Source organism: Drosophila subobscura, chromosome A (assembly GCF_008121235.1).
Source record: "Drosophila subobscura isolate 14011-0131.10 chromosome A, UCBerk_Dsub_1.0, whole genome shotgun sequence".
In the NCBI taxonomy this organism is placed as follows: domain Eukaryota; kingdom Metazoa; phylum Arthropoda; class Insecta; order Diptera; family Drosophilidae; genus Drosophila; species Drosophila subobscura.
Window position 1 is genome coordinate 15,450,878 of NC_048530.1, and position 23,708 is coordinate 15,474,585.

Genomic DNA, 23,708 nt, shown 5'->3' on the forward strand with positions numbered 1-23,708 from the left:
CACACAAGTTGTGCTTTGCATAAGCACAAATAATAATAAACACGAATTTAATTGAATTGTCAACGCTTAGAAGGCAAATTGTAATCGCAATCGGGTCAGACCAGGCCAGGCCAGGCCAGGCCAAGTCGAGCCAGTCCAGACTGAGACCAGGCCAACAATAAACAAAAAAAGAAGAGAAATAACAAAGCCTTATTCTAGCTACTATTATGTATGTATGATTGTGTGTTAGAAAATAGTTTTAGGACTTCTTCGGCGTTGCCGTGGAAGTTGCAGCTGGTGTGGAGTCCGCTGTGCTCGAGTCCGTTGCATTGGGGCAGACGCCGCAGTGCTCGTGGCTGGCCGAACGCACTGCGCTGGAGTGCTTGCCGTAGGGGGATGTGCCGCTGACCTCCAGGAAATAGTTGCCACGAATGTTGTGCGGCACGCCGTAGCCCATTGGCTGCTCGTTGCCCGGACAGCGGAGATCTCGCAGCCGCTTCAGGGAGTTGCAGCGCGTGGCCATGAAGTTGTGCTCGTTGCCGGGCAGGATGGACTCTGCGTAGTACTGCCAGGAGCGGCCGTGGGCACAGACCACCGAGTAGCAGCCCTCGGGCAGCGGATTTATGCCGCCCGGATAAAAGTCCACGTCCCCCAGCGGATCCTTTTTGCCCAGCACGCCCGGATTGCTGTGTATCACATCGATAAAGTCGGCATCGCCGCGCTGCAGACCGGATAGAATTTCGCCCTCGTTGAAGCACGGCTTGGCCGGATCGAGGCCGGTGATATGCGGAATCGTTTTTCCCGTCAAACGTTGCAGATGGCGACCCGCCGAGCCGACAATGTGTGCGCCCAGACTGTGGCCAATAAGATGAATGTTGTCCACGGGCACAATGTCCAGCAAATGCACCAGTCCATGGGCAATGTTCTCGCCAATCTCCTCCGTGTTGAAGGCGGACCATGTGTAAAGGGTGTCCACGAAGCGTGCCGCATCCACTGCCTAAAATAAATCAACAATTGATTAGAGGTGATAAATAATGATGTAGCGCATACATCGGCTCAGTTTATTACACTGTTACATTACTCTGCTCATGAAGAGTGACTTGCTAGGAGTGGACACCTAAACATGCATACATATCTGATTGCTTGGAACCAGCTAACAATTTCATTTCGTTTTATAGAATATAGAATCCCAAATATTTACTTTCCCTCTGGTGTTAGGCTCACGGCAGCAACATTACAATAGTTCCATCTCTAGTTAGACAGTCTCTGAGAGAGCGCATAATTTACTCTCTCTCATCTTCGCGATGGGTCTCCATGCACCGCTACCTGCTAGCTGCGCAGGTAGCTGAAAGAATGTAACGGGAATAAACTCTGTCCCTTTTCGCAATGTGTCGCAGACACCCCGAAAGTATTAACAGTTATGTATTTGCGAGCTATGGAACAAAGAGACCGTGAGTCTACATTGCTGTGGGCACAAATATCAATCACAGCTAAGCCAAATGCTTCTATCACACTTTCGTATTCTGTTATGTGTCGAAATGGGGGGAAATTAATTTCTCATGCAGATCTGTGCAGGCGAGTTTCTTACTCGCTTCCCTTTACTTTAAATCTCAATGTGCATAGGAGAAGGCTTTGCTGCTGCGCTGCCGCTCACGCACACATGCAGTACAGTGGTGTGCACCAATATAGTGCTACGTTTTCTTGCAAAGCAAGTGCTCTAAAAAGCTTCAAGGGAGGTGGCATAGGAAATGTTTTAAATATCTACTTATCGTGCCAAATCTTCTATCATTGTTGCCCAATTCTCATCTAATCTCTTTTAGAAAAAATCTGAAGGATTGCTGAATAATTTGCCAACAATAAACCCTCTGCTAAACGTAAGAAAAAACTTACCACAAAGTTAACATCACCGCGACAATTATAGGCCTTGGACATGACATCTATGGTGTCGGAGCCATTCACTGTGGTGGTCCAGCCGGTGGCCAATATGACGACCTTCTTCTTTGGATCAAACAGCGGACTCTTCCACATGGATTGCGCATCGGTCAGAGGAAAGTTTGTCTTGGTGCAGGTCGTCTGCAGCTGGAAGTTCATCTTGTTGATGTCCGGCGTAAACTTGGACTTGATTTTATGCGACGACAGAGCCTGGGAGCCTGCCAATTTGCAAAAACAGACTTCATTTGGCACTTGAATATCACTTTGTGGTGGATGTTTACTCACAGATGAAATTGAGTGAGCTGGAGACAAACTCAAAGGGGTAGCCGGCAATCAGCTGTTTGCTGCCATCGAGCAGACCCTGGGGTGTGGGCAGCAGGCTGGGATCAATGATGCTCGTGCCCACGGTGCCAATCGATTCTAGGACATCCGGCACGGTCCACTCAATGCACCGAATGGGAGAGGCCAACTGCAGCACCAGCAGTCCCACCAACGGTAGTCGTCCCGTAATCTTGGACTGGCCATGAATGCGTCCTGAGTTACCCATCCTGGACGGGAGTTGAGCGCGAACTGAGTGCCGGAAACTGCTCGACAAAAGTATTTATAGCCCGAGGGTGATGCCTGGTGCCTAGCATCACCTTATATATACATATATACATACACCTATTTAATACCATATCGATGTGATGTATTTCATGCGCATCACAGCAATCAGATAAGGTGCACTTGTCACTTAATTAGTTTCCATTTCTCGATCACACTCACTCGCTCACTCGCTCACTTGATCGTTTGCTCGAAAGCCCACAGTGCCGCACAGCCGGAGACGCCCGAGTTGCACCCCATCAGAATCAGATCTGGAGACAGAGATAGAGTGATACGAGCTTGGAGTGGGGCGGCAGCCTGCAGTCGCATGCCCAACGCCTCATCTGCATAAATTTCAGTTCTAACCAACTCAAACTCGACGCAGATAGCAAACCCGTAAGGCCAAGACCCACCCGATGCGGTTAACACTCTTTCAAGCAACAATTCTTATGATTATGATCAATAGCAAACACTTGCTGAACCCACAGGTCTCTGATCTAACGGCACCGAGGGTCGACATCGAACTGATTAGCGACATTCGCACAGATTGTTCTATAATTTATAAGCTCCATATACGGCCACAAACTTCCTCATCCAGCTGGCAAGGTCTGCTCTCCCGGGAGTGTATCAAACTGTAGGCAAAGTCTCACGTAAACGACAACAAGTGAGTGCCGCTGCCGCTGCTGCTGCTGCTGCTGCTGCTGCTGGTTACGGTTACGACAACAATGCCATATTAATGCGAACCCGTTTCCGACCCATCGGACTCACAATTCTCAACTCAATATTCCCGATCCCCATCCCCATTGTTATGCTGACGACGTGCATTTGATAATTATTGATGGATGCCCCTTCAAATTACCGAAACCAAAAATACGTCACCCGAAAATGAAGTCTGCCTTCTCAGCGATTCCCAACACGAAACATGAGGACAGGAGAGCTTCCCCATAGAAGCTCTGATGTATGAGCATTTGTGTAAATAAAAGACATTTAATCACACAGATAGATGCAACATAAACAGAAATCTGTTGAAATCTTCCATTTCCAACACCTCTGGCAGGCCTAACAGGCGCCGCACTGGCTGTTGCTCGAGGTGAAAGAATTCTTGTCTGCATTTTGCCCGAATGGCTCTTCAGCATTGGCATCCACATAGAAGAAGCCCAAATCGCTGGCACTGGCATCGTAGCCCATGACTGTTCGGGTGTCATCGCAACTGCGTCCAAACCAGAGATTCGCATACCGATCGCATCGCTTGCCAAGGAAGTTGTTTGTGTTCGTGCGGTACACCGTCTCTGAGAAGTACTCGACGGCGCGGTTGTGCGAGCAGCTGATGTCATTCAGGCCCTCACAGCCACTCTTGAACGCAAACAGTCCCTCGACAAAGTAATCAGCATCGCCCACGACCTTCGGAGTGCCCAGGATTCCGGGATTCGAGTGTATAATGTCCACGAACCTGGCATCGCCACTGCGCACGCCCTCCAGATCGTTGCCATCGTAGAAACAGGGATTGGCCGGATCCAGGCCAGTCACTCTCGCCAAAGTCGCTCCTCCCGACAACTGTCTGAAGTAGCGGCCTGTCGAACCAGCAATCTGTGCACCCAGACTGTGTCCAACCACATGCACGTTCTCGACGACATAATTTCGGTTCAGCGTCAGCAAGGCCCTGGCCACATACTCCCCGATGGCGTCCGTGTTCAGCGCCGACCACGAGTACAAAGTGTCAATGAAGTTGGCTGCATCCAGTAACTGTTGCAGCAAAGGAAGATCAAATGAATATTAGATGCATGTAACTCAAGTTAACTTACCACAAAATTGGTATCATTGCGGCAGTTGTAGGCCTTGGCAGCTGGACCACTGTTCGATTCGGAAATGGTTGTTTTCCAGCCCGTAATGAAAATGACCGTGGGCCGATCCTGATAGAAGCCCGGCGCCTCCCACAGCCTCTCGGCCTCAGTGAGCGGAATGCTGACATTCTGGCACTCGTCAGTGCGCAGCAGGAAACTCATAAGCGACATGTCCGGTATAACCTTGGGACGGACAAGGCCCAGGTCAACGATTGTGCTGCATATATGATTGAGCACTGAGAAGGTGATGCTCAGCGGCTGCCCAACGACTGCTTGCTTCAGCGTATCCTGCAGCTGCTCCAGCCGCGCACCCAAGTCTAGAATTTTCAGAGTCTCACTCCCACTGAGGTCAGCTCCTTGGTCGCCGCTGGACGGAGCCACGGCCAGGCCGAGAGCCAGCAGAAAAAGCAGCGGAATGGAAGGTGTCATGGTTGTGTGAGGAGACCACGGCCCATAGGAACCTTTTATACACCTGTGGACAAGCCAAGCAAATATTTTTTCAATTATAAATAATCATTATGGCCCTAAAGATATCCGCTATCCAGATTCTTATTTGTTTCGTGTTCCACGGGCGAGGTAGATACACGTACCACAGCCAGCTCCAAAGGGGGAAGGCCATGGGCAATTGCAATATAAAGCTGTCTGCGTTGTCAACTGCGACAGTAAAACAATTGACGATCGTTAAAAATATCGCAAGTAAAATGAGAAAAACGAGCAGAAACATTTAAAATCTTTATGGATGTTTTCTTGTATTCTTTTCTTTCAGTTTGGCTATCTGCAATCTGGCATGACTGGACTAGCTGCACATTCTTACTGCATATATTAGTCAGTTTGATGAAACACTGCAATTTCTTAGAGACTTTGCTTAGGCCCAACAGGCGCCGCACTGGCTATGGCTCGAGGTAAAAGAATTCTCGTGTGCATTGGGTCCGTATGGCTCATCAGCATTAAAATCCACATAGAAGATACCCAGATCGCGGGAACTGGCATTGTAGCCCATGACTGTGCGGGTTTCATGGCAGTTGCGACCTTTCTCGAGATCCTCTTGCCGATCGCATCGCTTGCCCAGGAAGTTGTTTGTGTTCGCGGGGTACACCGTCTCGGCAAAGTAGTCGACGGCACGGTTGTGCGAGCAAGAGTTGATGTTCAGGAGCCCACAGCCCTTCATGTAGGCCTTTTTCAATCCATTGACAAAGAAATCAGCATCGCCCACGACTTTCTCTGTGCCCAGGACTCCAGGATTGGTGTGTATAATGTCCACGAACCTAGCATTGCCGCTGCGTATGCCCTTGGCATCATCGTAGAAACAGGGATTGGCCGGATCCAGACCAGTCACGCGCGACAGTGTCGCTCCTCCCGACAACTGCCTGAAGTGCCGGCCTGCCGATCCAGCAATCTGTGCACCCAGACTGTGTCCAATCAAGTGCACATTATCGATCACATAATTGCGGTTTAGCTTCAGCAAGGCCTTGGCCAAATACTCCCCAATGAGCTCCGTGTTCAGCGCCGACGACGCGTACAGGATTTCTATGAAGTTGGCTGCATCCAGTAACTGTTGAAGAAGTCACAGATCAGATGAATTTTAGACACATTTCAGTCCAATTTACTTACCACAAAATTAGTATCATTGCGACAATTGTAGGCCTTGGCAGCTGGACCACTGTTCGATTCGGAAATGGTTGTTTTCCAGCCCGTTATGAAGATGGCAGTGGGCCGATCCTGATGGAAGCCCGGCGCCTCCCACAGCCTCTCGGCCTCAGTGAGCGGAATGCTGACATTCTGGCACTCGTCAGTGCGCAGCAGGAAACTCATGCGCGACATGTCCGGCTTAATCTTAGGACGGATAAGGCCGAGGCGAATGAATTTTGTACAGGCTTTACTGAACTTGGAGAATGTGTGATCTATGAGAGGCGCAACTATCTTTCCTATAAACGGTCCACGCTGCTTTCCCACTTCTTCCTGAATCTCATTTTCACTCGAATCAGCTCCAATTTCAGCGATCGAAGGAGCCACGAACAGGCCCATAGCCAGCAGGAGCAGCACCGAAATAAACGCTGTCATGGTTGTGTGAGGTGACGACAGTTCTTGGCCATCGTTTTTATACACAAGTCAAATATTTGGGAAATTAAATCACATATTTCTGCACCCTTAGACATCCAGTTTCTGGATTCCTCGGATTCTTCTGCATTCCTATCAGTGGTGCACGTGCCAAAGCTGCCAAATGCGAGCTCCGCTTGCCCAACCAGGTAGCTTTTCCCACTCGAAAGGGGCAGAAGATCAGCGGGTGGAGAGGGGCAAACTGGCAAGCAAGCAAAAACCATTGGCAATCGCATAATTTCCACAAAAATATTTTGCGTTAGGAAATGCTTTGGCTACTGCGGCCCAAAATGCGAATCGACATTAATAACTACTTTGCTACCGTTGGCAATTACAGACTGCGACTGAGACTGCGACCACCACTCCCCCAAACGGCGCACTATAGTGGGTGTACATACGTACGAGTTTGTATGAGCAGAGGCACAATCTGTGGGGCGGCTATTACATTTGTAATTTTGTGTGCTGGAACCGCTGTTGCCGCTGTGGATGTTAACGTTGATGTTGCCGCCATGCGCCGTCACGCGAGCCGAGAGCCGAGAGCCAAGCCAAGTGAAGGAGCAAAGTGTGAGTGTGAAAGTGAGAGAGGAGAGTGCTCGGAGGGGGCTGGCTGCGCATTTGATCGACCGATTCACGGCTTAATCTTCCCCTAAATGATTGCTCATGTGTGCGCTGCGCTGCCTTTGGTAAGTTATCAATAATTTATCGCAGCTAAAATGTTTCGCAAAATGTATGCCACGCTGCAGTTATATCACCTGGCAAATGGATGAATGCAACGACTTTTGAAACACACTTCATGTGTGTCATTATGTGTGTGATTTATGCTGAGATAATTACCAAATTCAATTGAAACATTTGCTGCATTTTCTGTACTCGTATTTTAAGCAAATATTCACGCAATTCTTGCTGACATTTATTTCGACTTTGTAAAGTTCGAATGGCAAGAGCACCCATAATTCGTGTGCATTTCCATTTGTGTTTTCATTTCGGCAAAATGATTCGCACATTTTACGTTGTATTGGCGGCAGCCACAATCAGCCAGATGTACACATGTAACTTTAGCTATTTTGTTTCGCTTTTTACCTATTGCAAATCTTCCAGATACTCGTGTCCGTCAGTTATTGTTTGGGTTAGTAGATTGGGTGAGTGTGTCAGCTGTTGGTGGCTCTTTGGTGCAGCCTGGCGATCAAGCGAGGAGCATTCGCTCGCTCCGTTGGCTGGCGGCTGAATTGCTTTTAATTGCAGTCAATAGACTCGTAGACTCGTGGAAACGAAATCAATTCCGACTGCCACACATATCTTTTATGGGGATATCTGTAATTAGACAAAAGACATAAGTTTCGATGAGGAAAGGTGTACAAAATGTCTTTCGATATATTTGTGCACTTATATTTGTGTTTCCGAGTCGCCAAATATATTTATTTCCCTGCCATGTTTATTTATTATATTTCCAAAAACACTTCAGTAAATAAAGATACAGAATTGAACATGTAGGTGCAAAAATAGATTGGAAACCTTCACAAATTGAAATTCCTGAAGAACTTTAGCTCCGAGTCACAGCAACGAAGCTATGCCACAGGTTCATTATTTAGTTGAAGAAATATAAGTGCAAAAAATAGATGAAAATTCCTAGCACGATAAAAACTGATTGATGATTGTGCTTGGTTATTTTTGGCACTTGCAATTGGTTCTTTTGGGATACTTCGAGACAGCAGCTGTAGTTTTATTAGTAAACTAAAACCAGCAACTACAACTTGGACTTCTGCAGTAAAATTCCATAAATAATATTACCAACTAAAAGCTATTTTATTATACCCGGTACTCGAAGAGTAAATAGGGTATATTGTATTTGTGCGGATAACGGTTGTATGTAACGCACAGAAGGAAACGTTTCCGACCCCATAAAGTATATATATTCTTGATCAGCATCAATAGCCGAGTCGATTGAGCCATGTCTGTCTGTCCGTCTGTCCGTCTGTCCGTCCGTCCGTCTGTCCGTCTTGTTTGTCGGCTAGTTCTCAGAGACTATAAGAGCTAGAGCCACCAAATTTTGGCACCAGACTGCTGTATGCTCACACTGAAACCAGTGTATTTCAAAAATGAGCCCCGCCCCCTTCCGCCCACGCAAAAGGGCGAAAACCTCCCAAATCTATCATTTTGAAGATAACAGAAAACTAAAAAAGCCATTCCGTAGGGAATGACCATATCTATCAGATCACCAAATTGGGATCCAATTGGATCATTATTATAGCCACAATGGAGAAATTAATTTTCAGTGGCCAAACCCACCCCGTCCCGCAGCATTCACACTCTGCTTCGCGCTGTTTATGGCCTGGCCCCTGACACGTCACTGCCTCTGCCTCTGCCGCTGCCTCTGCCCTGACTCTGCAGTGTGTGTTTCTAGGGGAGGGTGGCGAGCTAAAGGAGCGTGTTGGCGTGAGCAGTGTTGTTGATGTAGATGACAGATGAAGAAAAAATGTAAAATTGGACAAATAACCGCTAAAGTGCAGATTTAGTACTGAGTGCCGGGTATAAAAGTTGTGACGCGTAAGAAGCGTCTCACACGTCCCTTCTCGTTTTCCCTCTAGATCCATTGTCTCTTGGCTCTTTTCGGCTATTCAAACTACATACCTGCCCGCCCAATTTATATTTAAAGTTAATTTGTTTGTTTTTCATCTGTTTTGTTGTACCAGCAATTGGCAACTGCAATTTTTGGAATATTATTTTGCACAATGAAAATCTCTTAGTGCATTGTTTGGACTCAGAGCCCGGGGCCCAGTGTGGCTCGCTCTGCCATTCTATTGTTGATAAACTCAATTAGTTGGCCAATTGACGGAGTTGTGCCAAAAAATGTTGGCAGCTTCCGCATTGGCGCCGGAGATCCGCAACTTTGAGAGGCCTCAGCGGTAGGGCTGGTCTTGGATTGCGCAACGAACTTACACCGAGAACAGCCGCCGAACAGACCCAAAGGCAAAGCTCGAATATTACGTATACGCACCGCCATTGCAACAGGCTACTCAATGGCTACGTCGATGTCTGCCACTGCGTCCACATACACGTAATGCGGAGTAAGTGCAGCAAATTATCAGCTCCAGCCGAACGGGCCGAGCGGCAGGCAGGCAGGCAGGCAGGCAGATGTCCGTTGCAACATTGTGGATGGCGATGGCCCAAACGGAGCAAGCCAAGCCAAGCCAAACAAAAGCAATGCGAAGCTGCCACTGCCACTGCTGCTGCTGTTGCAGTTTGTGGTTGGAAAATGCAGGAAAATGCAGCACGTACACAGGTACACATCATGTGTGTTTGTGCTCAGCCCCGAAGCATATAAAATGAAACAGAGTTTGCCAAAAGAAATTAGTTGATTCGAAACATTTCGCCGCGTCGGTTAAGCCTTCACCCCAGTTCCACCCAGACATCATCGCAGATTCAGATTCAGATTCCAATCACAGTCCATTGCAATATGTTCACGTACCGCTCGAAGCTGATGCTGTTGCTGGGCCATCTGCTGGCTGGCGCTTTGTGCTCCCCCATTGGCGAGGACTACGCCTCGGGCGTCCACTCGGCTGGCCTGCTGGGCAGCTATGCTGGCGGCCTCACTGGCGGCGAGGCGCTCTCCAAGCTGGACTTTTCGCACGAGTTCTCCTCGTCGGAGCACGATCAGCTGGGTGCGCTGGGCGATCATCTGAGCGAGGACAGCTTCCCGGCCGACTACGGCAGCAGCAGCAGCAGCGATGCTGGCGAGGAGTATGCCGAGGCCAGTGAGCAGCACTCCCACTACGAGGAGGACCACAAGCCGGTGCCGGGCATTGATCACGGCAAGGGCGCCTTCAGCTACAGCAGCCTGTACGAGTTCAAGGATCGCGACGAGCACGAGCTGCACCAGCTGCAGCATCAGGCACTCGAGCAGCAGGTGGAGCACGAGCAGGAGCATCAGCTGGAGCATCTCGAGCACCAGCTGAGTCTGGATCATCAGCTGGATCATCATCTGGATCATCATCTGGATCTGGAGCATCACTACTAAACCCTGTGATAGTCAACCCAAATTATAGCAAAAAGCCTCAACAATTACTTCGATGGGCAAACTTTGACGCAATTCCTTCTGTTTTTTTGTTAATTTTTGAAGCGATATTTGAAATAAATCTAAGTTAAAAAAAACACAAAAATATGATCCTGTCGGATCAAAGGGTCAAAGGCAGCAGCTAACGGCCATGGGATTTCACCAGTGGCTGCTCGGAAAAGTCCAAATTGTCGCTGATTACAATGCGTGCCTCATGCTGGGGCAGCGTGGCCGCGTGTGGCAAGTGTGAGGTCAAGCCCTCAACGTAGAAGTGCGGCCATGGCTGGGCTAGGGGCGAGTGTGCGTGCACGTTGGGCAGCAGCAGCAGCTGCGTGTCAGAGTCGGCAGCCAGCTGCAGCACACCCGAGCTGATGTGTATTGCCGGACCATAGGCTAAGCAAATGCATCAAAGAAGTGACAAAAAAGAGAAAAAAAACGCACGTTGCTCATACGCACCGTGGACAGCCTGTGTCGATGGCAGCTCCTGCTCCACCGCATGGCCAGCTGTCAGTGTAACGGCGACTGCCAACAGCAGAATGGACAAGTTTACTTTCAACGCTGACATTTTGTTGTGGGATTGCACTTACAGCACTTTTTATAGCCACCAAGGAACGGAAGTTCTTGGTCTTGGCTGAAAGACCATCGGGGTTCGATCTCTTGACACTTTTCTGCAGCCGAACTTGGCACATAAAATATTGCATGACAACATGACGATAAAGATCAAGATCTTAGGTGCAAAAATTGGTGATTAAATGGATTTATTTCGCTGGTTTCCTTGCTTTTAAAACTCAGCGATCATTGGTAGAAATGTAATCAACGTTTGACTTCATACAAGTGCCAGCTGCATGAGCGTAGAAAGCGTAGAAAACCCAGTGATTTTGAATACAATTCAATCGATCTGTGCTGCTGATAGACTGTCGTCGCTGTGCTGCATAGAAATTACTTTTAATCCAAAGAATGCATGAAATTGCATGGAAAGAACTTTATTCAAATTTGTCACGAACACTTGTCAAAAATGACATAATCGAAAGGTAGCAGCAAAAAAACCCAACTCTTAGATTGAAAGCGTGGATATTCCAGTGAGCTAACAAAATATTTGCGACAATTATGAATCACAGCAGTCAGAGGAAAACGAAGGCACTACAAATGCTACTAGCTCAGGGCTTAAGCAGCCCTCGAAAATACCCATCCAAAGGCCAATCGATCAAGTGGCTGGGAGTCGCAGCTTCGCGTTCATTGCCAGCCTCTGAGAGCCGGAATCGAGTCGGAATCATTCGAAGTTAGTTAGCAGCCGCGTGCTAATTTCGGCTAGAATATCAATAACACAATGAACTCTGGAAAAACGAAGAAACGTAGAGCAAACCATGAACGACCAGCCGAAAAAACCCCCAAATAAAATTAGAAGACAAACGAAATCGATTGATGGACGCATATTCTGGCGATTGCATAAGTCCGCAGTCTGAGGTCGAAGCAATTTGAGAGTGTTATGAGATCCATCAGAGCGTTGTAAATACAATGACTGCGAATAATAAAGTTCAGATTTCGGGGTTGACTTGTTGATTTATTTTATGTACACAGCGATCGGCTCGAAATTATGCATACAACAAAAATATACTCGTAATTATTCGATTTAGAACTAGGAAAAAAAAATAGATACACAGTTGAGTAAGGTTAGGTAGGGTTTAGGTTGAGTGCGATTGGGATTGGGTCGTGGATGCCTTTCGCTTAGCAGCCGACCAGCTTCTCCAAGATGCCACCACGCTTCCAGCCACCGTTGAAGCCACCAGCGGAGGAGCCACCGTTGTAGCCACCGCTGTAGCCACCGTTGTAGCCTCCGTTGTAGCCTCCATTGTAGCCACCGTTGTAGCCTCCGTTGTAGCCACCATTGTAGTCGTTGTAGTCAGCCGCAGAAGCACTGGAGGATGCGCTCGAGTAGCTGCTGGCCACTGGTGCTGGTGCTCCATAGACTGGCGCTGGCACGCGTCCGGACTGATCCTCATCGACAATCACCTTGATGGTCTTCACAATCTGTTGGCTCTGTGCAACTGGAGCATAGCTGACGGGTGCTGGAGCTGGAGCTGGAGCGTAGCTGACGGGGCGAGAGATGGCCACAGGTGCCGGGGCGGAGTACGTGACTTGAACTGGAGCAGGAGCGGCTTGATATCGCACCACGGGCTGGGGAGCGGGCACCGAGTAGGTAACTGGAGCGGGTGCAGGTGCGGCGTAAGTGACAGCAGGCGCACGTGGAGCCGAGTAGGTCACAGAGGGAGCTGGAGCGGAATAAGTCACAGAGGGAGCTGGCGCGGAGTAGGTCACGGAGGGTGCTGGCGCGGAGTAGGTCACAGCGGGTGCAGGAGCGGAGTAGGTCACAGCGGGAGCTGGAGCCGAGTAGGTCACAGCGGGAGCTGGTGCAGAGTAGCTGACAGCAGGCAGGGCCTGAGCCGAGCTGGAGGCACTGGCACTGGAGCTGGCGCTGGAGTAGCCCTGGCTGTAGCCGCCATAGTTGCCGCCATAGTTGCCGCCATAGTTGCCGCCATAGCCCGAGCTACGTCCGTAGGAGGAGTACGATGGCTGCTCTACCACCTTGATGATCTTCACCACCTGCTCGCCGCCATAGCCGCCTCCGTAGCCGCCTCCATAGCCGCCTCCATAGCCGCCTCCGTAGCCACCTCCGTAGCTGTTGGATGAAGCGCTGCTGGAAGCGCCGCTCGAGCCGTATCCAGAATTGTAAACGGGACGACTGGGCTGGCTGTAGTAGCCCTGATTGTATCCGCCGGAATATCCACCGCTGCCGTAGCCACCGCCGCCGTAGCCACCGCCGCCGTAGCCACCGCCGCCGTAGCCACCGCCGCCAGAGCTGCCGCCACCGAGGCCGCCTCCAATGGCCTTGAGAAGCGCCAACTTGGCGCCCAGCAGCGCCTGGGCGGGTGCGGCAATGGCCAGCAGAGCAAGTGCTATGCAAACGAACAGCTTCATGATGTGGATTGTGGATTGGGTTTGGGCTTGGGACTGGAACTGGATTGGACTGGATTGGGTTTGGGTTGGTGGTGCGGTGGTGCTACTGGCTCCTTAAGCAAAACTCAACTGATGTCCCAATTCGTGGAGACGCACTAATTTATAGGCAGCGCCAACGTTCGATCTTTCATCTCGTTCCCCAAACACTTCCCTCGCCCATCAATGGGTTAGCTGTATCCATAGCTGTAGCTGTATCTGTGTCTGTGTCTGTGTCTGTATCTGTAGCTGTATCTGTAGCTGTGTCTGTGCGTGTGTTTGTCCAGTTCTAATCTATGCCACAAGCAGGGCTCAGAGCTGAGCTGAGCTTGATCCAACGAGCGACAGTTTGGAGCTTCACCAAGCTGTTTGCTTAATTCATAAATAGTTACTTATAAGCCCAGCCAAGCAGAGACCAACAAAAAACATGGGCGGGGCAGCAACACTCATCTCACAGCTCACATATCCGCCAGCACCGGCCACTGGCACCATCCATCCCATCCATCCATCCATTGGGCTGTACCTGCCTGTCCCACGGTTCATCTGTCCGCCTGTCTGTCACCTCAACTACTTAACCATCAAGTGAGATATTTTGCTCGCATCTCTGGGCAAACAATCTTAGCGTGGAAATACAACAGCAACAAAAATAAAATGGGCAGCCAACTTTTGGTTGCCGGCACGGATTCGCAAGAAGCGCAGGTAATTCCCCAAACAAAATAATACACTGAGAGAAGATTGAGTGTGGCTTATCAATAAAATGGAGAGCATCACAAAGAGCATCTGCGCTTATTTTGAGGCAAGAATATATTTGAAGAAATATGCCAAAAACTAAAAATATTTTGTACATTTTGAACATATATTTTTGTATGGAATGTTAATTGATTTTAATTTCTGAATTTGTGTTTCTTTTCACATTAAATAATTAAGTACAGAAGTAGAAATTCACATAAAATTTGTTTAAATTGTAAAGTGTTTCCTTGCTATTTTTACCTATAAGTTAAGTTAAATACCTAAAGTTATAAATGCTGAGTTTTGATTTTCTGAGTCCGACAACACTGCTCTGCATATCCGCTACTCAATTTCTCTCAGTGCACCCGCTAGACCATGTGCGTGGCCATTGTATTGTCTTTGTCACTCATTCAGTCACTGAAATCTTGTGCATGGCCACACGTAGTCAAAGGGGTTGGGGGTGGGGGCGATGGGATACGGGGACAACGACAGCCTAGCCAACGCTACGCCAAAGCACGCCCAACCCTAAGTCCGTACACCGAACGCCGAACCGAAGCGCAACGAACAGATGCGATCCGAGCCGAGCTTCATCCCAGTGTGTGACGCTCAGAAACTTGTCCACGCTGGCCACGTCTCAAGTATGTTTATTTCCATTTAAGATCAAATATTACAAATGTAAATGTAAATGTAAATCATGCCTTTGCTTTGCTTTTGCTTTGCTTCGCTATTTATCTAGACTGTTATGCAAATTAGGTCACCAACCAACAGAACACCGCACAAAAGCTTTTCCTGAATTCTGTGCAAAATGTGCTAAGCCATTTCCATAATTTAGCAACAGGTTATCCATGTGTCCGCATGTAGATCCGGGCGGGGTGTGGTGGCAACATAAAAATTCCCTTTTTAACATCCAACTTTTATGTGTGGTTGGGGGCGTATTCTAGAGTTTATATTTGCAATTGAATTGAGTTGAAGTTGATTGCGTGGAGTACACTTTTAGCCCTTCCCAAAGTAGCTTTTCCTTATTAATTTTTGTTGTCTGTTAAATCTTTAGACACTCATTGAAATGCCAAAATAGTTCTGAGCTGTACTGTACCCCGTAACTAATTTCTCTGTCTACTTTTCCACCACGTTCTCTGCCGCTGCCGCTGCCGCTGCCTCTGCCACTGCCGCTGCCTCTGCCTGTGCCTCTCCTCCTTTAGCTCTTTTTGGCTAAACATGGCAAATATTAAATCATAGCCAATTTACACATTCCCATTTACAGATTTTTGTGGGTTTTTCTTATCTCCCGATACAGTGGGGTATTTTGATTTGAAGCAGATGTGTGTGCAACACTCAGAATATAATTCTGACCTGAACTCATTCTCGCATTTATCCCTAACTTTATATACTTACAAGCTAACCCCTCAGTTCGATGCTCAACTTTCTGTTTATTGTCAAAACTCTCAACCCATGTGTAAGGGTATTAAGACCATCGACTCAAAGCCACAGATTTTCTGCCTAATTTTTGTTGTTTGTACTTTTTGGTTTCGCATTTCAGTCTGCGGCTGGTGGCAGCGATTGGGAAGCTGAAGCTGAAGCTGGAGCTGGTCCAGCAAAATCAATTTACACCCAAAGCGTGTACAGCATTCTTGGCCCATACGTTTTTTTGGGCTTGGCTTTTGTGACTTTGACTTTGGCTTTGGCTTTGCTTTTGGTTTTTGGCACTTGATCACCATTAGCAGTAGATATTGTTCGGCTAGCCACACGATCTGCACCGCAGAGAGAGAGAGAGAGCGCAGAGGGTGGGTAGCACAAAGAGAGAGAGGAGCTTAGAGAGGAGCAGAACGAGAGAAGCAGAGAGAGCGCAGAGTGAGAGGAACAGAGTGAGGTGCTTAGTGGGAAGCAGTGAGGGGCGGAGAGGAAGAGGGATAGAGTGAGAAGCAGAGTGGGAGGAGCAGAGAGAGACAGAGAGCTAACTGAATGCGTAAACAGGCAACTGAATGCCGGGCCCAGCACTCAACTCAACTCAACTTAACTCTCGATTTCATTCAGAAACCCCCACATGAAGGTCAACCATTCTATGGGCGTTGGGTCTTCAATTAGGTGCGAAATTTTCATTTGGTAGTTGTCAAAGCGTTGAATTGCAACAGACAAATATTACACAACGAGAGAATGGGTTTTTCTTGCCACTGCCACATGGAACTGCAGCTGTAGCACGCTTTCGGGCGTCTGAAAACCTTCGAGAACAGCCAAAGAACCATCCAAGAATTATGTTTATATGCTGCAATAAATAAAAAACAGACTTTTTTCAATATATTTTAACATTTTATTTATTAAATTCATTAATTAAACATTCTTAAACATTTTTTATAAGATATTTGGACAAAAAAAAAAGGAAGAGAAGCGAAGTTAACTGTAATTCGTTCGTTTTTGCGTCTAGCACAGGCCTGATGCCAGGCCGAGGGGTGGTGGTGGGGCACCAAAGCCCAGGCCAAAGCCACCGCCAGCGCCATAGCCGCTGCCAAAGCCATAAGAAGCGGGCAGGGCACCACCTCCGAGACCACCGCCCAGACCACCGCCAAGACCACCTCCGAAGCCACCCAATCCAGCTCCAAAGCCGCCCAGTCCGCCGCCAAAGCTGCTCAAACCGCCGCCATAGCCGCCGACATAGCCAGCGCCGCCAGTCAGTATGGGACTAGCCACGGGTGTGGACACTGAGGTGACCACTGGTGTGACCACGGCAGATGTGGAAATGGCCGGAGCGGCGCCAACAAAGCCGCTGCTATAGCCGCCACCATAGCCGGATCCATAGCCTCCGCCGTAGCCTCCGCCGTAACCGCCGCCGTAACCGCCGCCGTAGCCGCCGCCATAGCCTCCTGAATAGCCGCCACCGCCTGGCAACACCGACACCTTGATCACCTTGACTACGTTCTCGCCGCCGCCATAGCCATAGCCGGAGCCATAACCAGAGCCATACCCATAGCCGGAGCCATAGCCGGAGCCATAGCCAGAGCCATATCCCGATCCGTATCCATAACCAGAGCCGACGCCCGAACTGGCGCCGCCCAGCAGTAGATTCAGCTTGCCAAAGGTTGCCTCTCCGGGTGCGAGGAGTGTGACCGTCAAGACCACAAGGAGCACAATGCTGGAGCTGCTGCCGCTGTAGAACTTCATGATGATGCGATTACTGAGCTAATCCACAAAATTTGCTGTGACCACGACTGACCACCACCAACTCGCTGACTGTTGAACTCTGGTGACCGGCACTGGGCATTTATAGTGCGCCACGCCAGGCCGCTGGACAATGGTCAACGACTGTTCTGGGGCAGCGATTACCAACGTGTGAAATTGCTCAATGGGCCAAGAGTCCGGCCCTAGGCAGGCAGAAGGCTGTCACAAATATATATTTATGTCAAAGTCAATTTACCCAGCTGCGGTTGTTCGCTGTGAGGTGTCCATCTCCACATAGAACCCACCGAAGATGGGCTTAAAAACCCCGAAATGCGATCATCCACAGAATGAGACTATTGTGTGTGTGTCAACATTGCAAGTTCAAGGGAATTAACACTTTCGATTTCACATGAGCCAAGCAACTTGTGGCATGATCAGCGTTTGTGCAATGGCAATGGGCAAAACAGTTCTAGAAGATTATCATTATCATCCAGCGACAAAGAGACATTTGATTGTCGTTGTGCACAACCTGCAAAAGCGGAACTCAGCTGCCTCATAATTGATTCTACAAAGAAAAGCCTGGAAAGATCTTTGGTTCTCCTGCCTTGCAATTCTGAACCCTACTAAAAGTAGAGATCACTCAGGCTAGAGCTCAAAACTCAACACAAATCGACTGTTAAAAATCCGTAGTTATATCTAAATTCCAAACAGTATCTTTGGTAGTTCTATCTGATTCCAATGAAGAAGCTCAAGCGCCAGTACGATGATCAGATCGTGGAGCGCAGCGTGTCCAGGCCCTCGGCGCGTAGCAGAAAGCGTTTGGAGTCACCGGAGACGGAGAAATGTTTGCTCTATAGCACGGATGGTGCCAAGTCGACACTCACATGCAACTTTGAGAAACGTGGCTGGCAGCAGGTGCCCTCAATCAAAGGGAATTGGAACTTTTACTGGGCCTGCACCCAAACGTGTCGCTACATCTTTGGCATCGATCAGCCCTATCGCATGCGACCGGATCAGTAAGTGAAGTCTGAGCACCTCATTGAGCTGCCGCAATGGCTATTCTCTACACAGAATCATTAATCACTTTCCCAACTCGATGGAGCTCTCGCGCAAGGATCTGCTGATCAAGAACATAAAGCGCTATCGCAAGGATCTGGAGCGCCAAGGCGATCCGTTGGCCCAGACCCATGCTGGGCTGGAGCTGGGCATTGGGGGTACACGCTACCTGCATCTGGATATTGTACCCATGACCTTTGTCCTGCCCACCGACTACAATCTGTTTGTGGAGGAGTTCCACAAGAATCCGGCCAGCACGTGGATCGTGAAGCCCTGCAGCAAGTCGCAGGGCAATGGCATTTTTCTGGTCAACAAACTGTCCAAGCTGAAGAAGTACGCCCAGGAGGCGCGACACTTCTATCCACTGCTGAGCCGCAACATAAGTGTCATCTCCAGGTACATCGATAATCCCCTGCTCATCGGTGGCAAGAAGTTCGATCTGCGGCTGTTCGTGCTGGTGACCACGTTCAACCCGTTAAAGGCCTACCTCTACAACGAGGGTTTCTGTCGCTTTTGCACGGAAAGGTATGACCACACTGACATTAACAACGTGTTCATGCATCTGACCAATGTTAGCATACAAAAGACAAACGTAAGACACGACCACAGGCAAATTCGGGGTCACCAATTGAAGTATTTTTCACCCACAGAAAGTGTACAATTCGACGCATGGCGGCAAGTGGCCTGTGCAGAATCTTTGGCTCTACTTGGATAGCCTGAGGGGCGGTAACGTTTCTACAATTCTCTGGGCACGCATCTGCGAGACAATTCGGCACTCGCTGGACGCTGTGGCCCCAGTGATGTCCAACGATCGGCACTGCTTTGAGGTCTATGGCTATGACATCATCATCGACAGCAATCTGAAGCCCTGGCTGATTGAGATCAACAGCTCGCCATCGATGCACGCGACCACACCGAACGATCGCATGCTCAAGTCTCGACTGATAGACAATGTGCTGGACGTGGTGATGCCACCCAGTGGCATGCCCGAGTGAGTAGTGGTCCCCATTGATCCATCCCAACTAATCTTCCATCCGTTAAGTGATCACTGGGACAAGTCGCCCGATCCAAGTCGACTCACAAACTTCACGGTGCTTGCGCCCGTCGTGAAGAAGATGGAGCCGCCAGCACCACTGCCAGTTGCAGCTCCAACACCCAAAAAGAAACGCAAACTAAAGACAGTCAAGAAGAAGCGTGCCCCGCCAGCAAAACAGGAAGACGACGACGATGATGAGGAGGAGGGACCCATAAAGAGCAGCAAGCACCCAGCACGACGGCCCCCGGCAGTGCCAAACATCAAGACTAGAATCATTCAGCGTTGAGAACGAGCATTCAATGTGCGATTATTGTTTATGGGAAATTGTTAACTTTTAATTCGCAATTCGGTGCCGCAAATTTACAAATTACTTACAGGGTACACAAAATAAATTTCTAGGCTACTGCTCTATAATTTATATGTATAATACGCTTATATGCTATGTACTACAAGTGTATATATTTTATTATAATTATTACGTATAAACTAAATGAAGCTGCATGTCTTTTAGAGACCCCCGGTAACCGAAAGTCGGCTGCACAAAATTTGCCAAAGCTTCGGCTTTGTTCTTAGATACACAAAAAAAAATAGTAATATTCTATATATAAATGGATATGGTATACAATATATGTACTGCTTATGTGTGTTTATGTGTGTGTGAGGGTTTTCTTTAAGTTTAACTTTTCTTGTAACTTTTTTGCAAAATTCCTAACTTTTTGCACACAAAATGGCGTCCGCTTTAAAGCTAACAAAAAAAACAAACGAAAGTTCTCTATATACAACAAAGACGAAGAAACAAAAAAAAAGTATTCATAATTTTAAATTAAGTAATGAAGGAGTAATGGTACTTGGAATCTTAAGTTGTGTGGGGTTTTCTTTTCTGTTGCTGGCTTCTGGCATATACCTAATTATGTACAAAGGCATTTTGACTTAGACATTAGAAATAGATGAATACAATCGAAAGTTCTGGTCACCAAATGAGCAGCGACTTGTCGCCGCTTTAAAATGGTAGTTGCTACTTTTCATAGCTAATAAATGAACTTAAATTAAAGTTAATACAAGATGTATGTATGCATGTGTGTGTAGGCATGTTTTCATGTGTTTGTATGGGTGTGTCTTTGTGTACAAAATGTGGACATTTTTTCGAAAAATTCCAACCCTCTCAACTCGAATCGTTTTGCGTAAAAAATAAATCTCTAATTTCTGTTTGTTGCCGGCTGCCAGCGTCACACAAAGCGTCACTTCCATGCGGAAGCGAGGCAAGATGTTCAGTGTAGGATTTGCATTCTCAGCATTCGGTGGCGTAGTAGAAGATTTCTACCTCGCTGACCTCGCTTAGCTCCAGCGGCTGCTGCTGCTGCTGCTGCTGCTGCTGCTGCTGCTGCTGCTGCTGCTGCTGCTGCTGCTGATGATCCTCCACGAGCACATCCCGTGTGGCGCGCGCATGCGCCAGCACCTATAGTCACACTTTCGAGGCATGCGGCTGGGAGCCAGCACTGCTGCCATACTGTGACTGTGCGCCCATCTTCTGCACGGTCTGGTAGGTGGGCTGCTGCTGCTGCTGCTGTTGCAGCTGGGATGGCATAACGCTCTGCTCCCTTATGGTCACTTGGGTAACAAAGGGTCCACGGCTACGCGAGCTGCTGTTCAGGCTGGCCGGTGAGTAGCCGTTGAGTGCGGCCGCCTTCCAGTGCGGCACATTGATGGGCGACGCCGAGGATCCGCTGACATTGGCACTGCTGCTGCCTCCTCCATTGTGACTGCTGTGGTTGTGGCTGTGCTTGATGCTGCCCACACGCTGCTGCTGCACCGTCTCGTACTCGTAGTAGCTGCTCAGTGGACGAATGACACCGCCATTCGTGTGACCCTGGCCCGTCTGTCCCTGCGGATGCTGGTGATGCGATGAGGAGCTGCTCGAGTGCATGCTAATGTCCTGCGACCGGGCGCTGCGCTGCGAATGGTAATGCTGATGGCGGCGACTGCAGCGGGAAAGCAAAGACAAGCGTTTCAGTATGATAAAATGATACCAAACAAGAAGGCAAACAACAAATCTACAAAGATCCAAAGACAATGAAACCCGAAAACCATTAAGTTAGTGCCAAATTGGGCAATTTCGAGGGCAATTCTACTTTCATTTTGTTCCTTTTGTTCCTTAAATAATGTGCATATGTGTGCGCTTGTGTGTATGTGTGTGTGTGTGTGTGTTACCTTTCCGCCTCCACCTTGATGCGCTGACGAATCACCTGCTGTCGCATGCATTCGAGCGTTGACTCCGACAGCGTCTCGGCAGTTGCTTCTGCTTCGTGTAGGCTTGTGCTGCTGCAGGCCACAACCAGTGTTGGTAAGCGTGTTGTTAGATGAGGTGTTGTAAGTGTGTGAGTGAGTGTTTGATGCACGGATTAGACAGTGAAATAGACAGAGAGAGAGCGAGAGACAGACACAAGACAAGAAGACACAAAGATTGAGATTTGTTTGTTAATAATGTTAGTCATGGCTTCATGGTTAATGTGTGTGTGGGGGTGGGATTAACATATACAAATAGCATGTGGCTGCTGCCCCATCTCTCACCTTATTTGATGATGCTGTGGCTGCTGCTGCTGCAGTTGCTGTTGCTGCTGTTGATGCTGATGCAGATCCTCGTAGTTGGCATAATGCTGATAACGATGATTGAATATATCATTCTGATGTATGCCACCATTCGCTGCAGATGCACCTGCCCCGCCACCACCTACACCCACACCATTTGGTGCTGGCAGTGGCGGCGGTTGCTGGTATGCTGGTGGCTTTCCATTCCTCTCCAATGCGGCCAAAGCAGCGGCAGGTATCTGCTGCTGTTGCTGCTGCTGTAGCTGCTGTTGCTGTTGCTGCTGCTGCTGTAGCTGCTGCTGCTGTTGCTGCTGTGGCGACGAAGACACCACCGAGGAGGGCGGCGAGATGGCCACAGCACTGTACGTGTCCACGGGCACCACACCATCCTTGCGGTTCTTGCCAAAGCGGAACATGTGCCCAATGCCGCGCAGAATGCTCGGCTTCTTGGCCCGCGACGACTTGCTGCCGTGCTTGCCATCGTTCAGGGAACTCTGGAAGGGTCCATTCCGCTGCGAGGCGAAGCCACCCTCGTGATCGCCATCCTCCAGCAGCCATGTCTTGCGGGGCTCTGCAGAAAGTAATACAAAAATTAAGTTGCGACTCGCGACGAGCGTTTGCCCACTCACTGTTTGCGTCTGGCTCGTGGACCACAGCCGCCCGCAGACTGTCCTCCCGGCCACGACCGCGCGGGGCACGCAGCGCCTGATGGCCACGCGGCTCATCGGACATTTGCAGCTCCTGCACCATGGTCTGGAGCGACTCCAGCGACGAGGACTTCTTCATGCCCAGCGAGGGTCCCAGATCCCCCAGCTGATCCCGGGCCTCGGCCTCGGCCGCTGCCAGCTGCTGCTGCATCGATTCGCGCTGCTCAATGCTGGACGCGGTCTTGGCGTGCCTGTAGCCCGCCAGCTGTGCGTTGGCATTGGCAATGCGCGTCGTCAGCGACTCAATGGAGCCACCAAAGACGGCCGACTTGGTCAGCTGAATGCGACGCTCGCGCTCCCGCTCCTCGCGCAGCTTCTTGTTGCGCTGATAGGTGCCCGTCTCGCGGGCATCCAGCGCCGCATGATGCTTCTCCGAGATGCTGCGACGTCCCAGGGCATCGCGCGAGAAGTGCTCCACGCCCGAGTTTGTCTCCAAACTGAGCTGAGACGAGTAGGTGGCATCGAAGGTGCTGCTGCTCGATGGCGTGCCCGGCACGGTGACTGCCACGGCCACTGGCACTGCGGCCTTTGTCTGCGCTGCGTTGACGCTGCTCGGAACGCAGTGTTGCCCGTCATGAGGCCGCGCCGGCAGGGTTCTACAATTGCATAAAAGGAATCAAGCAATGAGCTTTGAGGAGGAAGTTTTCTGTGGTTGACTTACGGTGACATTGGCTCGGCATCGTCCTCGATGAGCAGCGCCGTATTGCCGCCATGTCCCGTGAGCAAATGCAGCTGTGCCGGCGACCAGTTGTCATTGGTGGCCATGTAGTAGCTCTCGTTGCGCAGTGCCGCATTGCTGCAGATTGGTGTTGGGGGCAGGCGACGCTGTGGCTGCAGCTGCTGCGAATGCTGCGACTGCTGTGTGGGCTGCTGCTGCTGCTGTGACGTGTTTGTGGAGCAAATGCCACCGGTTAGACGATCCAAAACGGGATTGCTCCATCTACACAATAAAAACAGAATCATTGAAGGGT

General features: G+C 49.4%; 8 protein-coding genes across 20 annotated transcripts in view; 2 read left to right on the top strand and 6 right to left on the bottom strand.

Moving 5' to 3' along the window:
• Positions 1-193: 193 nt before the first annotated feature.
• LOC117899721 (vitellogenin-3) lies at positions 194-2,494 on the bottom strand. Its single transcript, XM_034809944.1, has 3 exons — positions 2,197-2,494; positions 1,870-2,129; positions 194-976 (listed from the first exon to the last, which is right to left on the bottom strand). The coding sequence occupies exons 1-3, from the start codon at positions 2,456-2,458 to the stop codon at positions 239-241; spliced, it is 1,260 nt and encodes a 419-aa protein (XP_034665835.1). The 5' UTR covers positions 2,459-2,494; the 3' UTR covers positions 194-238.
• Positions 2,495-3,516: 1,022 nt separating this feature from the next.
• On the bottom strand, positions 3,517-4,782 carry LOC117899771 (phospholipase A1-like). The gene is made up of 2 exons (XM_034810041.1): positions 4,296-4,782; positions 3,517-4,236 (listed from the first exon to the last, which is right to left on the bottom strand). Exons 1-2 carry the CDS (start codon positions 4,761-4,763, stop codon positions 3,553-3,555), a joined length of 1,152 nt encoding a protein of 383 aa, XP_034665932.1. The 5' UTR covers positions 4,764-4,782; the 3' UTR covers positions 3,517-3,552.
• Positions 4,783-5,184: 402 nt separating this feature from the next.
• Positions 5,185-6,388, bottom strand: LOC117899796 (phospholipase A1-like). Its single transcript, XM_034810082.1, has 2 exons — positions 5,946-6,388; positions 5,185-5,886 (listed from the first exon to the last, which is right to left on the bottom strand). The coding sequence occupies exons 1-2, from the start codon at positions 6,357-6,359 to the stop codon at positions 5,200-5,202; spliced, it is 1,101 nt and encodes a 366-aa protein (XP_034665973.1). The 5' UTR covers positions 6,360-6,388; the 3' UTR covers positions 5,185-5,199.
• Positions 6,389-9,845: 3,457 nt separating this feature from the next.
• On the top strand, positions 9,846-10,521 carry LOC117899989. Its single transcript, XM_034810162.1, has one exon. The coding sequence runs from the start codon at positions 9,886-9,888 to the stop codon at positions 10,444-10,446; it is 561 nt and encodes a 186-aa protein (XP_034666053.1). The 5' UTR covers positions 9,846-9,885; the 3' UTR covers positions 10,447-10,521.
• Positions 10,522-10,624: 103 nt separating this feature from the next.
• LOC117895931 lies at positions 10,625-11,047 on the bottom strand. Its single transcript, XM_034803900.1, has 2 exons — positions 10,939-11,047; positions 10,625-10,875 (listed from the first exon to the last, which is right to left on the bottom strand). The coding sequence occupies exons 1-2, from the start codon at positions 11,045-11,047 to the stop codon at positions 10,625-10,627; spliced, it is 360 nt and encodes a 119-aa protein (XP_034659791.1).
• Positions 11,048-12,026: 979 nt separating this feature from the next.
• LOC117899723 (glycine, alanine and asparagine-rich protein) lies at positions 12,027-13,563 on the bottom strand. Of its 3 annotated transcripts, none has more exons than XM_034809978.1 (2): positions 12,871-13,563; positions 12,027-12,762 (listed from the first exon to the last, which is right to left on the bottom strand). In XM_034809978.1, exons 1-2 carry the CDS (start codon positions 13,456-13,458, stop codon positions 12,208-12,210), a joined length of 1,143 nt encoding a protein of 380 aa, XP_034665869.1. In that variant the 5' UTR covers positions 13,459-13,563; the 3' UTR covers positions 12,027-12,207. The 3 variants fall into 3 exon arrangements, with proteins under 3 accessions (XP_034665869.1, XP_034665861.1, XP_034665852.1); XM_034809970.1 differs by having other exon boundaries at positions 12,027-12,760; positions 12,842-13,563; XM_034809961.1 differs by having other exon boundaries at positions 12,027-13,560.
• A 2,985-nt stretch (positions 13,564-16,548) lies between these two features.
• The window catches only part of LOC117899419 (partitioning defective 3 homolog), a 38,988-nt gene continuing 31,828 nt past the window's right edge, over positions 16,549-23,708 (bottom strand). For 2 of the 9 annotated variants that reach the window (XM_034809423.1, XM_034809413.1), the window contains exons 4-10: positions 23,399-23,677; positions 22,660-23,333; positions 22,013-22,601; positions 21,653-21,760; positions 21,004-21,423; positions 20,823-20,849; positions 16,549-17,329 (exon numbers count right to left, since the gene is read on the bottom strand). In XM_034809423.1, the coding sequence (XP_034665314.1) occupies positions 16,618-17,329; positions 20,823-20,849; positions 21,004-21,423; positions 21,653-21,760; positions 22,013-22,601; positions 22,660-23,333; positions 23,399-23,677 (2,809 nt within the window). In that variant the 3' untranslated portion in view covers positions 16,549-16,617. Of the gene's footprint in view, positions 17,330-19,760; positions 21,424-21,652; positions 21,761-22,012; positions 22,602-22,659; positions 23,334-23,398; positions 23,678-23,708 lie in introns of those variants that run through there. The other 7 variants (XM_034809455.1, XM_034809447.1, XM_034809431.1 and 4 more) reach the window with 6 other exon arrangements.
• LOC117899679 (probable tubulin polyglutamylase TTLL1) lies at positions 18,072-19,741 on the top strand. Of its 3 annotated transcripts, none has more exons than XM_034809871.1 (4): positions 18,076-18,368; positions 18,424-19,000; positions 19,059-19,399; positions 19,451-19,741. In XM_034809871.1, exons 1-4 carry the CDS (start codon positions 18,091-18,093, stop codon positions 19,728-19,730), a joined length of 1,476 nt encoding a protein of 491 aa, XP_034665762.1. In that variant the 5' UTR covers positions 18,076-18,090; the 3' UTR covers positions 19,731-19,741. The 3 variants fall into 3 exon arrangements, with proteins under 3 accessions (XP_034665780.1, XP_034665762.1, XP_034665770.1); XM_034809879.1 differs by having other exon boundaries at positions 19,059-19,403; positions 19,451-19,530; XM_034809889.1 differs by lacking the exon at positions 19,451-19,741 and having other exon boundaries at positions 18,072-18,368; positions 19,063-19,227.

Coding starts and splice junctions, on each gene's coding strand:
- LOC117899721 (XM_034809944.1), bottom strand. CDS start 2,458: ATGGGTAACTCAGGACGCATTCATGGCCAGTCCAAGATTACGGGACGA. Junction 2,130..2,196: donor CAGCTCACTCAATTTCATCT/GTGAGTAAACAT, acceptor GCAAATTGGCAG/GCTCCCAGGCTCTGTCGTCG. Junction 977..1,869: donor GCGGTGATGTTAACTTTGTG/GTAAGTTTTTTC, acceptor GATTTATTTTAG/GCAGTGGATGCGGCACGCTT.
- LOC117899771 (XM_034810041.1), bottom strand. CDS start 4,763: ATGACACCTTCCATTCCGCTGCTTTTTCTGCTGGCTCTCGGCCTGGCC. Junction 4,237..4,295: donor GCAATGATACCAATTTTGTG/GTAAGTTAACTT, acceptor TTGCTGCAACAG/TTACTGGATGCAGCCAACTT.
- LOC117899796 (XM_034810082.1), bottom strand. CDS start 6,359: ATGGGCCTGTTCGTGGCTCCTTCGATCGCTGAAATTGGAGCTGATTCG. Junction 5,887..5,945: donor GCAATGATACTAATTTTGTG/GTAAGTAAATTG, acceptor CTTCTTCAACAG/TTACTGGATGCAGCCAACTT.
- LOC117899989 (XM_034810162.1), top strand. CDS start 9,886: ATGTTCACGTACCGCTCGAAGCTGATGCTGTTGCTGGGCCATCTGCTG.
- LOC117895931 (XM_034803900.1), bottom strand. CDS start 11,047: ATGTCAGCGTTGAAAGTAAACTTGTCCATTCTGCTGTTGGCAGTCGCC. Junction 10,876..10,938: donor ATCGACACAGGCTGTCCACG/GTGCGTATGAGC, acceptor GCATTTGCTTAG/CCTATGGTCCGGCAATACAC.
- LOC117899723 (XM_034809961.1), bottom strand. CDS start 13,458: ATGAAGCTGTTCGTTTGCATAGCACTTGCTCTGCTGGCCATTGCCGCA.
- LOC117899679 (XM_034809871.1), top strand. CDS start 18,091: ATGAAGAAGCTCAAGCGCCAGTACGATGATCAGATCGTGGAGCGCAGC. Junction 19,001..19,058: donor TTAGCATACAAAAGACAAAC/GTAAGACACGAC, acceptor TTTCACCCACAG/AAAGTGTACAATTCGACGCA. Junction 19,400..19,450: donor CCACCCAGTGGCATGCCCGA/GTGAGTAGTGGT, acceptor CCATCCGTTAAG/TGATCACTGGGACAAGTCGC.